At 37.8% G+C, this 15976-nt stretch overlaps 1 protein-coding gene across 1 annotated transcript in view; it reads right to left on the reverse strand.

Moving 5' to 3' along the window:
* The window catches only part of cacna2d3a (calcium channel, voltage-dependent, alpha 2/delta subunit 3a), a 130349-nt gene extending 120450 nt beyond the window's left edge, over nt 1–9899 (reverse strand). The window contains exons 1-2 of the mRNA XM_051903655.1: nt 9137–9899; nt 8297–8378 (exon numbers count right to left, since the gene is read on the reverse strand). Coding sequence (XP_051759615.1) covers nt 8297–8378; nt 9137–9231 — 177 coding nt within the window. The 5' untranslated portion in view covers nt 9232–9899. The remainder of the gene's footprint in view (nt 1–8296; nt 8379–9136) is intronic.
* Nucleotides 9900–15976: the final 6077 nt, after the last annotated feature.

Genomic DNA, 15976 nt, shown 5'->3' on the forward strand with positions numbered 1-15976 from the left:
GCCCCTGAGTTTCCTGTCTGCCCTGATGCGACCACAGAGGCCAACCTGGAGCATTCTGCTGGTTCCTCTATGACGGGCGAGGACGCCCTTGAGCTCCCTGCCTGTTCTGACATGGCCCCTGAGGCCAACCCTAACCTTTCTGTGCTCTGTGTTTCAGTTCCACCAGATCTATCCTGGAGGTCTTCAGCTCCGCCATCATGGTCACCAGCCCTGTCTGCTCAACTGTGGTGGCATTCTGCACCACCGTGGGGAGCTTCAGTCCTGTCTGCCTGGCTGTGGTGGTCCTCTGCTCCACCGTGGAGATCTTCTGTCCCATCTGCTCCACCGTGGGGGTCTTCAAGCCCATCTGCACTGCTGTGGTGGTCATCTGCTCTGCCATGGGGGTCTTCAAGTCCGTCTGCACTGCTGTGGTAGTCATCTGCTCTGCTGTGGTAGTCATCTGCTCTGCTGTGGGGGTCTTCAAGCCCGTCTGCGCTGCTGTGGTGGTCGTCTACTCCACCGTGGGGGTCTTCAAGCCCGTCTGTGCTGCTGTGGTGGCAGCCTGCTCAGCCTGATCTGCCCTGGCCGCCTGCTCTACCTCAGTCTCCAGGCCGTCTTCCACTCCATGGGCCTGGCCCTCCATCCCTCCCCCTGTTCCGCCTCCGCTCCACCTCCCTCCTGGAATTAAGTTTGTTGTTGTTTAGGAGTGTCTGGAAGCCTCTCCTTAAAGTGGGGGCTATGTCATGATCACCAGCTGGAATGCCCTTGATAGTCACCGGAGGGCATTCCACCCCAGACCATTGCCACTCAGTCATGGACTTCATCCCCCATAATCCTTTGCCTGGACTCATCAATGATCACATCCACCTGTGCATAATTACATTATTAACCCAGCCTATATAAGCTTGTGTCTTTCAATCAGTCTTTGTCAGTCGTTGTCTTTGTGAGGATGTAGTGTGTGTGTTGCCTTATGTTTCTGGATTTCTTGTTCATGTTTGGATTATCTCTTGTTTTATAAAATTTCTAACAGATTAATTTAGTTTTGTTACAGATTAATTTAGTAACGTTAGGCAGTTTTGATTTATATGCTGTTTAATGTTTGATGATCATGTTAATTTACATGTGCGTCAGTAATGCTTCTATCGCTTGTTTATGCTTGTTCTTCACCTTATGTGTTTTGACCCAGAGATTCTGTAGTTTTTCAGAAGATGCGTAAAAAAAAGCTCCTCCTACCATATAACAGTGAAAACATGGATTGCCGGAAAAAACTTGTCAATGGCGAGGAAAAAGTTCAAATGAATGGAAACCCAGTGTGTGTGTGTTCTTGTATATATGGATTATGAGGAAACAAATGTGTATAATGACATGGATATTACAACGTAAACATGGTTTATGAGGACACTTCCTGTGTCCTTATAAACCAAATGGCTTAAAAAAAAAAAATACTAAACTTTTTTTTTAAATTCAAAAAATACCAAAAGTTTTCTGTGATGGACAGGTTTCGAACAAACGTTCGGAAAGAAATGTTCCATGAACAATGTATAAATATTTTTGTGCTAATGTTTTAAGAGCATTATTAAAGACCAAAAAACTTTAAACGAATAGTCTATGAATGTTACTAGAAGAACACCTGTTCATAACTTTGAGAGAACCTTGCCAGAATGTTCTGAGAATGTTCCCTGTGAGCTGGAATCATATGTCTTCTGTTGTCTGGTTTGCATATCACAGCTGTCTGCTTACAAGGAACATTTCATCCTGGGCATCACATGTCTTCAAAAGCTCATCCCAGTGACACTTAAAATTAATACCCTTTAAAGACAAGCATGACAATGCAGAATACAGATTGCTATATAGGGTTTTGTTGTTAAAGTTGTGACTAAAGAAGTATTTCACCCAGTTCTGTAGTTTACATTCGCATTCATTTGCCTACTGCTAAATGTATTTATAATTAACCTCACTGATTGTAATGGGTAATATGTTAACCTCTGATAATGGATACCTGTGATATGTGAAGGAAGACATCTCAAACATTTTGTTCTTTGCACACAAGTTTTCCTCATATTTAAGTTCATAGACAGTTAACTTAAATACACTCAACTCACACACATGCACAGGACATGATGTTTAACTTGATTTACATCATTCCTTTTGATTTGTGTGAGTGGCAAGATTTAAAATATAGATGTGCAGCTAAACTACACCAACACTTGACCAGATCTGTTGACAAAAAAAGTCAAGGTGTGAACTGTAAATTAAATCTGATCTTGGTTGGAGTGCAAAGATAAGAGGCTGTTTTTTTTTATATTATTTTTAGATGGGCATAAATCCCCTTCTATCAATACAGATCAAAAATTTGATGACTCATTCTGCATTGGATGACTCATTCTTGAGCCTCATCAGATTTTCTGTCTAAATTTTATTTTTGATACAACTGTGGTGTAAACACAAAGCTATTGGCTATTTAAAAAAAAAATACACAGAAATAAGTCAACACATTAACTCTTTCCCCGCTGGTGTAAGCAATGCTTCTTTCGCTTGTTTCTGCTTCTTCGCTTGTGTTTTGATCCAGAGATTCTGTACTCTTCAGAAGATGTGTAATAGTGCCCCCTACCATCCAACAGTGAAAACATTACGGGGAAAGAGTTAAGAATAAATTAGCTCTTCAAGCCATTTAGCAAGGACTTGGCCCTAGACTACTAAACTGGGTTTACCCAAAAATGATAATTCTGTCATTATTCACTCATCTCCATGTCATTCCAAACCTGCATGCTGTTATATTTTTCCCGTGGACCACATACAGAAAATTCACTTACAGAGAAAATTATAGCATAAAATTGAGCTATGAGGGTGAGTAAACATGAGAGAATTAGTTTTAAACAATTTTTCAATTTAGGTTTTTCGAAGACACTTGAAGATATACACACATAATCGCATATATATATATATATATGACGTACATGTATGAGCATTTTCAGCTGAATATTTATATTGATCAGGGAAGGATATTGATCACTTCCTGTGACACACACACACACACACACACACACACTATAAGACTCCTTGCTCATCAGTTTCCCTTGATTTAACCTTGAAATGTGAGATACTTCCAATACAAGGATTATCTGAGCTTGAGCAGAGCAAGGTGTGATGACGATGATGATGCAGAATGAGACGGCACAGTTTGTACACATGCTTGATAATTATATTACATGATAAAAAACACACATTCATTCAATGTAAAGAATGCTTGAGATGGAAAAGAGAGGAGAGCTGAGAGACAGGGCGACGGGTAAAGACTGAACAACAGACACAGGAGATGAAAGACATATGCCAAAAAACACAGATAAACAAGGAAAGATCAAAGAGAAGCTAGATTTGCTTTTCCTTTGTCTCGCCCAAGAGGAAAAATTAGCTGCTGCCAGATCTCGATCACCAAAAAACACATTTATTATAATTACAATTTATGTTTTATTTATAATAGGCTGCTAATACTAATTATATTATACTTATTTTTAATTATTAATTTAAAAAGTACTTCTGGCATACATTTAAATTGACGCCATGGTGTTTCCTATTTGTCATGTCTGATTTAGATCTGTGTCCTAAACCGATGCGTTTAAAGGTGAAGTATGTCGTTTCTGTGACAATAGTGGCACCTTGCGGACTTTTCAAAAATACAGCATATTTTGCAAACGCACCTTTCCGCATGTCGCTCCTTCGTCGACCCAAACATCACAAAAGCTCTTACAGGTGCTTGTGAAGGCATGTCTCAACAGGTTATTCTCAATAAAAGGTCCAACATTAGAAATACTTTTCGCTGTGTTGCTATGTGTCATGAGTAAGCAACTGAGTAAACTAACACTGTCTTGAGAGAACGCAAGCGTCTCGCTTATTATCTATAAACCTGTTCAACGTAACCGCATCGGCCACAACCCACACCACCCAGCATACCCGTTTAAAAAAGTTGCATGAAGATCGATTTATTTATGTCATTCACAGTGCTTCATGGGAGAAAAATCTTGTTTGGAGTGCTTTACTTGTAGAGACTCTCTGATTGGTGTAATTTTCTGTACAGCATCATGGGTAATGTAGTTTTTCACCACAAATTCTGCTGTTCAACATGATTTTTTAAAAATAATGAAATAATACGGCTTCAACAGAAGCATAAACCATCGATTATCAACCTTGTAGCTTACAACAGGTCTGTCTTTAAAGGTTTTTTCATTCAAAATCAGTTTCCCTATGGAGAAAATGAAGTGAGTTTTTACTTCTGTAAACCGACTGTTGCATTCTATAAGGCTTCATGAGATTCACTCACTGATGTGTTATTTTACATTGATCTGGCGATCACTGGTTCAACAGTATCCCCTACTGTTTCCTGTGGCTGTTTTTAAGCAGGTTTTTGCTCCAGGCTTGATATTTTACATTGCTCCACAAGCGGCAACCCAACCCTCTGTGAACGATGTCTTGCTATCGCCTGTCCAGAGCCACTCCGAAGCACTTTTGGTCTGATGAGGTCTCACACACACACACACACACACAATAAGCAGTGTGTGAGCCGCAGGGCACACTTACACCAGTTCATTCTCATTACTCTATACATTCTCAGTCTCTTCTCTTTCTACATGCACATTTCTTCCTCTGGGGTTCCTGTCATATGTCTCTTTCCTTTCTTCTCTTCTGTTGCCCTCTACTCTGTTATTTTCTCCTCTCTGCTTTTCTGTCTGCTCACCAGGCATGTTCTCTTTCTTCTTTTTAACCCGTCACACAGATAATCTGCCCCTCGGGCTCCCATCCTCTTTGCTTTAGCAGCACACACACACACACACACACACACACACACACACACACACACAAAGGCACATATGCCACAAACATCTACTGTCACTGTCTTTTTCCTTAATATTGAAACAGTTTGAACTCAATGGTGACAAAAGAAAATCACACTAATCACTCATAAACATCCATCTGATCCATTACAGAAATGATGTGCTCAATTTTTTGTACACTTTTAAATCTTAAATCAATGACATATACCTTGAACTAAGTAAATGTAAGGGAAAAAATTTAAGTAGAGCTACATTTGGTACCATGACAAATAAAAACGTGTAGACCCAATGAGTGAAGTAACTCAAATATTTGAATAAGCCCATTTTTTAGTAATGTGAACTTATTTTATTTGAATCCACTAAAAATAGCAGCTAACTATTACCCAGCTAACAGGGAACGTTCTCAGAACGTTCTGGCAAGGTTCTGAACAAACATTAATATTCAACGCTATTATTGATCTGACTCTCTACTGAACAGAGCTGGACGATGACATCACTGTTTTCTGCAGAACTGCTTATAGATTAAATGAACTCATTTAATAATTGATGATCTTTACAACAGAACCTAATCAACACTGAACTGACTTGACTTGAATGGCATCGTTTTCCTGTTATCACTGTAAAGCTGCTTTGAAACAATCTCTATTGTATAAAGCGCTATAGAAATAAAGGTGACTCAATATTCTTCCAGTAACATTACAGTTTTTTTACAACTGCTAACAAGAGTTTACCTAAACTTGAAGTACATTTTCTAAACTCTTAACACAGCAACACGTCTGCATCACACAATTAGCCAAATAGTTCATCTTCTGCCCAAAACCATATTTTGTTAAATAAATATAAACTCTACTTTCCAAAATGCTAAAAACCTATTTCTACATATACAAACTCTATCAAAACACAGCAAACCTGATTGAAAATTGAATCATTTTGTCAAAACACTAGCACTAGTTTTCTATTCAACATATAATCAATCATAGCGCAATGACTGTCAAAATACTAATAGTTGATGGCTTTAAAATTGCTTAAAAGCTTGAAATTGAAATTTACGAAAACTGCATTACTTGTCATGTTTCTACCTGCAGACAATATGAAATACATTGTTTTTTTATAATTCAGTTCTACAGTTTTGGTAGTGTGTTGAATGTGTGCATTCTTGGTAACATACTATTTAAAAGTCAATGTACAGTAGAAAAAAAAGTTGGTGGCTGAAAACAGCAATATATTCTATTTACACCATGTAAAAGTATCAGTTCTTTGCAAAAAAAAAAAAAAAAAAAAAAAAAATGCTATCTATACTTTATATTGGCAGATATTATTTGCACCTCAGTATTTTTGTATTAACAGGATGCAATAATATCATAGAGTGAAAATGATTATATTTATTAAAATTATCAAATGGATGCTGCCTTATTAGGAGAATAAAAACCCTCCCTACACCTTCCTCTAACCCTATCCTATAAACTCTTTTAATATTATTAAACACTCGTTCGCAGTTTATTTCTACTTTTAGAACATTATTTTCATTTTTATTGAAAATAAATGTGAGCTCGGCAAAAGGCGGATTCAAACGCGCGTTGATCGTGTTAGGAGCCAGGTCTGCAAGCCTGACTTGCTACTGTTGTGACACTAAAGACACTGGATTCTGCGCGTCTTTTTTAAAACTTGAATGGCCCAACCAGACATCGATGGGCGGAGCTAGTGTTTTTGCTAACAAGGGACGCTATTTAGTGTAAATCGACACTCCATAAAAGGCATAGGTAGTAACAGAATTTGCTCGGGGCTGCCATTGGTCAAATGGGCCCACTATGCAGAACTTCAATTGCCCCCTTGGTTGAAATTGCTTTCTGGGGGTGTGATTGTGGTGTTGATGTGCCTCCTTGGTATTTGGTGCCCTACACAGATTGCTTATTCTGCGTATACGCAACGGCGGTACTGGAATCGCTGTAGTAAAAGCTTTATTAAGAACATGAAATTGATGCCAGTGATCAACAAAAAAATCCAACAAACATGGCCAATTGTTTACTGTGGAAGCTTGTTTCTGCCATGGAATAAAAAAGTAAAAAAGAGTAAAGAATCTTTTTATCTCACAATTCTGACTTTTTTTCTCACAAATGCACAAATGCATTCATGGAGCATTTTTTTTGGACATTCGTCTAACGATTTTTAAATGTTACTACTTGTTTCAGAAATTTCAGAGAATATTCAAAAGTAACGTTCCCATAATATTTGTAAAATGGAATGTTTCCTTAATGTTCGTATAACCAAGTTTCAGGTGAGTTTTCATCAAGGTCTAAAGTACCGTGAAGATTAAGTCCAGCGACGTAGGACTGCGCGTGACTTTCCAGTTCCCGCTGGATTTCGTCCTCCGCATATAAGCTTAATAAAGCCTGAACTTCATCGTCAGTCCATCGGTCCTATTTTTTAAACTCCGTTGTTGATTCGAATAGCAAATAACTCTTACTGTACACACCGCAACAGACTTTTGTTGAAATAAAATGCTGGGTGAACTCATGTTAAGTGCCCAAGTCCCACCCCTGAAAGTTTCTGAACTTTGAAAAATTACTACCTCGTGAGCAGGGACTTTCTGAGGGGAGAATTTTTACCCGGAACTTCCTGCGGTCGAAACACACCGAGTACCACCCCAAAGTCCCTAGCTCCTGCGCTGGAAACGGGGCTATAATTTTGAATTTTTAGATATTTGTACTGAAAAACAAAAATCCTTATGTGCAGCGTAATTTTGTCCAACTTGCTCAATTTCTTAAAAATATATAATAGTATTGATTTGAAATAAGTAATAAGTTCTTGAAACTGACCAGCATAATTTCTCCATTCTCAAATATTTTGATTGAAATGTAAAATTTTTCATTTAATTTGTGAAAAATTATAGATGTAAATTTTACACAAAATTAACTGTTGGATTTTAAGGCATTTATTTTGTCATGTCCAACTCAAACAACCACTTGATATTGAGAAATGTTATTTATTATTGTCATATTTACAAATCCACAGAATTATTTTCCACTAGGCTATATATTTCCCATAATCACAGGCCTCGAGTGCTGACCTCACTGTGAAGGAAGATCAGCAGAGCGCTAGCAATGGAAGAGGAACACAAAACCAAACCGAACCGGGGTTGCTGCTCGTGGGTGGTTTAATTAGCGTAGATTGTGTGCGCGTGTGTATGTGAGGATGAGTGTGAGCGTGTGTGTATGTGATAACAGAGAGCTGCAGGAACAGAAGCACACACTCACTTTTCACCACAGGAAGAGATAAAACCTAATATTGATAGTCTAAAATAGCATGTGTGCCCCTTAAAAAGAAGTATATGGCACAGTGTAGGTATCAGATGGTAATACTTGGTTATACTGAATGATTACCAAACTCATATACCATGACAATGACAGGGTATACTTCATGGTACGATGTAGAAGAAAACCTTAGTGTTAGTTATAGTTAACTGCACAGCTCAGCACAGCTCGGTTTACCTTTTGCAGCAGCTGAGAGCCAGAATACTTGGCCGCAATGGATTTAATCTCTCCACCAAACGCTGAAGCCCAAAGTTTGACACTAGAATGAAGGGAACAAAAATATGAGAAAATTAATTTGACAAAACTGCAACAAATTGGAGTAGGAAAGATAAGCGCAACATAGTTGACAAGACATGCCAAGCCATGAATTTCAACTCAAACCGCATTTTCAAATCTTGTATAATTATTATACATGGAATGTGTATTTGATAAATAAAGATTCAAAAATGGGTTTTTGCAGTGAATTAATTCCATTTCTGGTTCCCCAAAGAATCTTTCAGTGATCAGTTCTTAAAAGAACCATTTTTCTCAGTGCGAAGGACATTTTAATAATTTAAAGAACCTTTTTCCACTTTAACAAACCTTTTGTGGAATGGAAAAGTTCTTGAACATTCTTTATGGAACCAAATGAGAATAAAGAACTTGTATTTAAGCAAATATGTCTCCTTTAAAATATATTTGTCTCATCACAAGACTATCTGAAGTTAACTTTAAAATCAAAAGAAAAGTTTAAAAAACATTTGGAGGTAGAACTATTGAAAAGGTACTAAACATATACTGTAACCTAAATAATAATGCTGATTCAAGAAAATTCATGTCCATTTTGTAGGATCATTTGCACAATTAGGTCTTATAGCAAATAACACATTTGTGACTAAATTTTAAACATTTTAATATGCCTTTCTGTTAGCAATAGTTGTACAAAATCAATATTGCACACAGTATAAATCATATCATGTTTAAGTCACATTATTAGCACCTACTAATACAATAAATGAGAAATATAAGTGTACTCACACTGACAGGGGAATACCTTGATGAGACGCACATATGCTGCTGTTGTGTGTAATCCACAGATGGAGGAAAAATACACAATACAAAACACACTTCATGATGTCCAGACCTCCTGAAGAGATGAAGAATTATCCGTCCACAAACTCAACTGCAGATTAACACTGTGTGTGGATATGTCGCGTGCGCTCTAGTCAGAGATGTGACGAGGGAAGCGCGTGAATGTATTTGTGAAGTAAAGCCGCCGCTCATGACGCTTTATATACTCCAATCGGTGCTACTGCAGTTTTACTCAGATGAAGTGCGCTGAAAGAGAGAGGTGAGAGCAGAGCGGACGTGTCATGTCTTCCCTTTCATCCTATTTCTCTTCTCGTGGGAATGAGAAGCTGCTGCTGATGCCGTTATTGTTCACCACAGGAGGATCCGCTATCAAATGATGCCATACGATGATGAAATAGATGATGAACACGACGCGACAGAGTGAGTTAAAGAGACTAAACCACAACTGTGACTATAAAGATGCGTCCTCCACCAGAGACCTGTAAACTCATCAGCAGTTACTCGGACAAGAAAAAAATGTTCGAAGAACGTTTTTCTAACGTTCGCGACGTTATTTCTGAACGTTCAAAACGTTCTATGAATAATGTATAAATAACGTTTTTGTGCTAACGTTTTGAGCTCATTATTAAAGGCCTACAATATGCAACTTTTTTTTATTTTTGTTCGAAATTCATCTTTTTTTTTAATATACAACAAACATTCATTCAATATTATTTATAGGTCATAAAGGTTCATAAACATTCATGTTATTAATGGGGATTTAACTAGGGACACTTTGCTTGAAATGTGTGATATATATATATATATATATATATATATATATATATATATATATATATTATATACAGTATATCACATGTCCTGGAATAAAGATGGGACTATGGCCTTGAAGTTTTGCTTTTGATTATGTTGGTATAATGTGTCATGGAGTGGATATTTGAGATTGTGGAGATGGTAATGACATTTTGTTTTTATTTTTGTAGAAGACGGACTCAAAAGATGGCCTTGGGCTCACCAATAAACGTTAACTAACAGTCTCTGAATATATAAAGAATGACACATAAATAGCTATTCTCAGATAACAACAGAAAAAGTATGTATGTATTTGCACACTTGACCACAATTGAAAACGCATAAATGCATTTGCATTAAATACCATTCAAAAGTCATGAATATAATTCTTTTAAATAAATTGATCAAAAAGATATTTATAATGTTATAATAGATTTCTATTTCAAATAAATGCTGTTCTTCAAACTTTCTGTTCATCTGTGAATTCTGAAAACAGACACATGTATCATGGTTTCCACATTCATTAAGCCACACAACTGTTTTCAACATTGATAATGATCTGAAATGTTTCTTGAGCAGCAAATCAGTATATCAGAATGATTTCTGAAGGATCATGTGACACTGAAGACTGGAGTAATGATGCTGAAAATTCAGCTTTGATCACAGGAGTAAATTACACTTTATTATATATTCACATAGAAAACAGCTATTTTCAATTGTTATAATATTTCACAATATTACTGTTGTTCATTATTTGTATCAAATAAATGCAGCCTTATTGAACATAAACATAAAGAATCTTATTAATCCCACACTTTTGAACAGCAGTGTGTATATATGTCAAATATATAATGTATACAATATATGAAAATGAACATGAATTTAAAAACAATCGTACCAGAATAGATTAAAAATATTAGGCAGGTTTATTTTAGTTGTTACAGGCAGTGTTGTATTCAATAAGCATGTGAGTGTGTCACAGTCGTGCTGTTATATATCCATATTTCACTCCTGCTTGTGTGACATTGCCAACTTATTTAAAGTGTAAAATATGTATGTTATGATTGTATTTTGTATAGCTACTGTCTCTTATTGGTTTAAAATCAAATTCAAAGGTAAAACATCTGGATCCAAAACAAAACTACCAAAAAGACAATGATAATATCATGGTATTCTTTAACATACTATGGCAGGGACTACAATAATCATTCTGTACAATATCAAGTAATATGTAATATTATAATGTTCTTTGAAGTAACTTGCCTTGTGAATACTTATCAATTGTGATATCGTAGTACCAAGGCATATTACTACCTCATACAGTGACTGTATCATCACACAACCACAGTACTTTTTGTAAAGTCTGTGGGACAGTTTAAGAAAATTATCATAATTAACATAATTCAATTTTAATCACTAACATACAGGATTTATCCTCTGGCTTTTGATCATAGACATATGTAAAGCTCAAATATGGACTGCAGATACCTAGAGAAGTGCATGTTTAGCAAATCCAAAACCAGGAATTAATTATTCATTGCCTGGATCAGAGAACTTCAAAAATGCATGAACAGTGCGGGAGAATTATGAGGAAAGACCAGCTTTTCTGGACAGTGTATGCACTGGTTATTATTGCTGTAATGTCATTTTGGCAACCCTACTTTAATTGTCACTTCAGCCTCTGCAGCTGTTTTAAGACCGCCTCATGCACTTGACTCTGCATTAACAACTGTCTGCTGCATTTATTAGTTCAAAATTAGGCTATTATTGTCGGCGGGTCCTGTTATTATACAGTATTTGAATACTTAAGCCACATTAGAAATTTAAATCAAGCATTATAAAAAATTACCATACCAAATACATTTTTAGTAAAGTAGGATAAAAAAAGCAACATATTTCATTTCACATTGTGACATTTTGTGGTAGTAAAACATCCACTGTTGAAAAAAATGAAATTACTGTAAAAATCCAGTAGCTGTGGTTGCCAGTGGTTTAAAACATTGTAGCACCATTAAGTTTTATGAACCTAAATGTATACTAAAAAACATATATAGTTATATAACTCACATAATGTTAATATACTAAAATCATCGCAGGTTACGCGTGTAACCCGGTTCCCTGAGAAGAAAATTAGACGCTGTGTCATGGCATTGATGCTATGGGAATGCTTCTGCGTGGCTGGTGTCTAAAGCACATGTGAAAACACACCAATCTTGATTGGCTGACGTGAGGTCAGTTGACATAGCGTAGCATGTCAGCAAGACCATAAAAGGGCACCTACATCACGAAATCCCCAAATTCTAATTGCCCGAAGGACGCCGTACAGGCGTGCCTGAAGCGTGGCAACGTGAGGCAGCGTCTCGTTCCCTATGAATACGTAACCTGAGAAGCTCCAAAACAGACCAACAGTTGAGAAGACTTGAGCGGTGGATGTAAATCATAATAGGTGAAGCCTTTCTTCCAAATCCAAAACAGGATCCTCAGAGTTGATGAATATCGCAAGAGAAAAGGGAACATACATCTCAAGATCCTCTGCCAACTCCACCATGATCTAAGTCGGCTCGCTGCCTCAGAACCACGGGGCGTAGAATCCTGGCTCCCATCCCTCAAGAAGAGAGACAGGTGGGAGCAGTTAGCCTTATGGAGAAACGCTCACATTGAACACAGTCAGCCCCCTCGAGGACTGACCAAGCATGTTTTTGAATGTAATCCGGTCTAATCCAAGCAGGAGAAGGCTACTGAAAAGGCCTGCAGGTCTCCTGCTCTTCTAAATGAAGTCAGTGCTAATAGAAGAGCCACTTAAAGTGTCCATAACTATTCTGAGGCTGACTCTAAGGGATTAAATGGAGCCTCTGATGAACCTTCCCAGAACACAGAAGGGTCCCAAGAAAGAATTCGCTGCCTGCAGATAGGCCTCAGTTGCCCGGCGCCATGCAAAAATTGAGACACCAAAGAGTGACTCCCCATAGAAGCTCTACCCTGCTGAGAGGCACTCTTGGAGGAACTCCTGCACTTTACCAACCTGGCAGTGCACTGGGTTCAAGTGGTGTTGTTGACACCACAACTCAAAGAGCCGCCATTTTAGGACATACAATTTCCTTGTGGAGGGAGCTCTGGAACTCAGATTCATCTCAACAACCTCAGTTGAGAGACCCAAATCTATGAGATGGTGCCCCTCTGAGGCCAGACCCAAAGTTTCCAGATCTTCGGCCGGGGGTGATAGATTGACCACTGCGCTTGAAACAGGAAGTCTCTCTGGCTGGGAATCTCCCAAGGAATACTGTCCAGGAGAGACACTAGATCCTAAAACCAGACTCGGGCTGGCCAGAATGGATCCACTAATAATAGGTGGACTCGGGCTTGGCAAACCAGAGGGGACAGTGGGTCAACTCCTCTGAAGCAAACTAGACCACTCCCGTATCTTTGCCATATAGACTCCACCACCTGTATGCTCCAACCAGAGCTGTTATTACTGTTTTGTGATGGCAATGCTCCCCAAGCGTGGGACCCTTGGTCAATAACCGTGGTCTTCCACTTAGAAAGGGTACAAATGCATTGAGTGTAACCTTTATGACTCTCAGAGCTTTTGAAACTGTTTTAATGCCTGATGTTGCCCATAACGACAAGGACTGACTCCACACATGCAGGAGATAAACATAAACAAAACTATATGCTGATATCCCAAAACACAAACTGACAGCAAAAAATCTGAATGCCATTTCATTCAGGGGTGATGCTCTGTTCAGTGCCCTGAAACAGCTTGCTGGCAGGAAACAACTGACTCCGCTTAGAAAATGGACAAAATTCATTCTCAAAATCAGAAACAATGCAGAACACACATAGACAGAAATGTGGCACACTTTATAACATCCACAATACAAAATGATCATGCTCACACACACACACACACACAGAATCCATGTGCTTTATTTGCTCATTTGTTATTGCTGTTCAGTTCATTGCATTTTGATGTTCATGTCGTGTATTTGTACTCAATATGTAATATAACTGTTCATTTCTTTTAATTTTTGTTCTGTTTATTTTGTGACTGAAGTGTAGATTAAATTTGTAGAATTTTATGAAAAACAGATGTTTGAAATAAATAATAAACTCTAAAGACTCCAACTTTTCTCTTTGTAACATCTTGTTCATGTTTGATTCTAATCATAATAATGTAACATTATTGAAAAACTGATTTTTTTTAGTACAAAAAATGCTAAACTTTGACAAAAAGTTATTTTTATTGTTATAATTGTGATTTCATAATATGTAGATATGAATCCAACTGCAAAAAAACTTGTGAAAATATGTCTTTCAGTTAGTCAAATAGCAAATAGTGGAGCTCTGCAGCCATCTACTGGATAAATAATTTTTTTTACTTTTAAAACTGCATTTTCCAAAAGATGGGCAAAAATCTTACACTAAACCATGTCAAATTATCCATGCTATCCCCATGAATTAAGTTAGAAATGTGGGTCTTTTATAAAGTGAATTTTACATAAAAAGCTGTTTTTGTATAAAAACCTATTTTAAAAAATTATTTAATTTATTTATATAATTTTTTTTTTTTTTTTACATATCTAATTCCTTCAAGCAAGATGCATTTTTAACATTTTACTCCACAGAGTCAAATGCAGTCCAGACAAGTTGTTACACAGTCTGGTTAGAATAAACAACTCAGGATCAGTTGCACGCAGCTGAAGAGAGAGAAAGGGGAACACCTGTCTGCTCTCGCCTCAAACTGCAAGCATAATCCACACGCCGCCTCAGCAAACATAGGATCCGACCCGCGAGGTTGCTTTTAGAGTCGGTAGAGAGGACAAGAGATAGGGGAACTCGCATCTGCTCAAGGTGGAGTCTGCCACCTCAGCAGATGCGGCACCCGAATCATGAGGAGCAAATGCCTGACTCTGATCGCTCAAGAAGAGAGCCAGGCAGAAGTTTCCTCATCATTAAATGCTCTCAGTCTGTCTTTTCGAGGGCTGACTGACTGTGCTCTGCTCCCAAACACATAATACACAGACCATGCGTGTCTTCCCCAGTAATAAAGTGGGAGCACAGCAGCACACAACATCTAACTTAGCATTTCTGCTGGTCATACTGTCTAAAACACAGAGTGAGACAAACAATATGACGAACAATATCACACAAATGCAAACAGACAAACGGCTTCCTGAAGACAAAAGAAGCTGGGGATTCCGTGACATAGATGCCCTTTTATGGTCTTGCTGATGCATTACGCTACGTCACCTGACCTCACATCAGCCAATCAAGATTGCCGTGTTTTCACACTTGCTTCAGACACCGGTCACGCAGAAGCATTCAACTTCCATTCGAAAGGGAACTGTTTTACACATTTATAATATACTGGCATGCTAACACAAACACTCTTTGATAAAATAAGGGAATTTACAGGTTTTTACCGTAGCATTTTTACAGTCTTTTACTGTTAAAATTGCAATCATCTTTTTACAGTGCAGGTACTTGAAAAGTATACTTATGTACAGTAATGAAGTAAAACATATTTAGCTACTATCCACCACTGGAAAGCCCCATGCACTCCAAGCAAAAACTGAGTCTGTAAGAGATGCAAGTAAAGTGAGAGCAAGGAGGTGAACACTAAACGAGAAAGCTCTCGCACCAAATCACAAATATTCACAAAGTATGCACTTTGTCACCGCACAACAAGGAGAAAATGTTGTATCCCGCTGATCCTTTACAGGGATGTGAGTCAAGTTTGCACAGTAACAAGATGTAATTTTGACTATGAAGACAGAAAATCTGATAAAAATGGTGCAGAGCCCCAGTTTCATGCATACTGAGGTATGCACCTGAAAGGGCAGAGATTAAGAGACGATTAAACGCCGGCCATCAATAAATTAGTGTGCTTTTACTCAGGCTCCAGAGGTTGTTATTCCTGGGCAGAGTTCCCATAGCTTCAGCTACTGACACAGCATAAAAGTGACTGCATATGTCGTGGTTATTAGTGGTCAA

This window comes from Ctenopharyngodon idella, chromosome 8 (assembly GCF_019924925.1).
Source record: "Ctenopharyngodon idella isolate HZGC_01 chromosome 8, HZGC01, whole genome shotgun sequence".
Taxonomy (NCBI): Eukaryota; Metazoa; Chordata; class Actinopteri; order Cypriniformes; family Xenocyprididae; genus Ctenopharyngodon; species Ctenopharyngodon idella.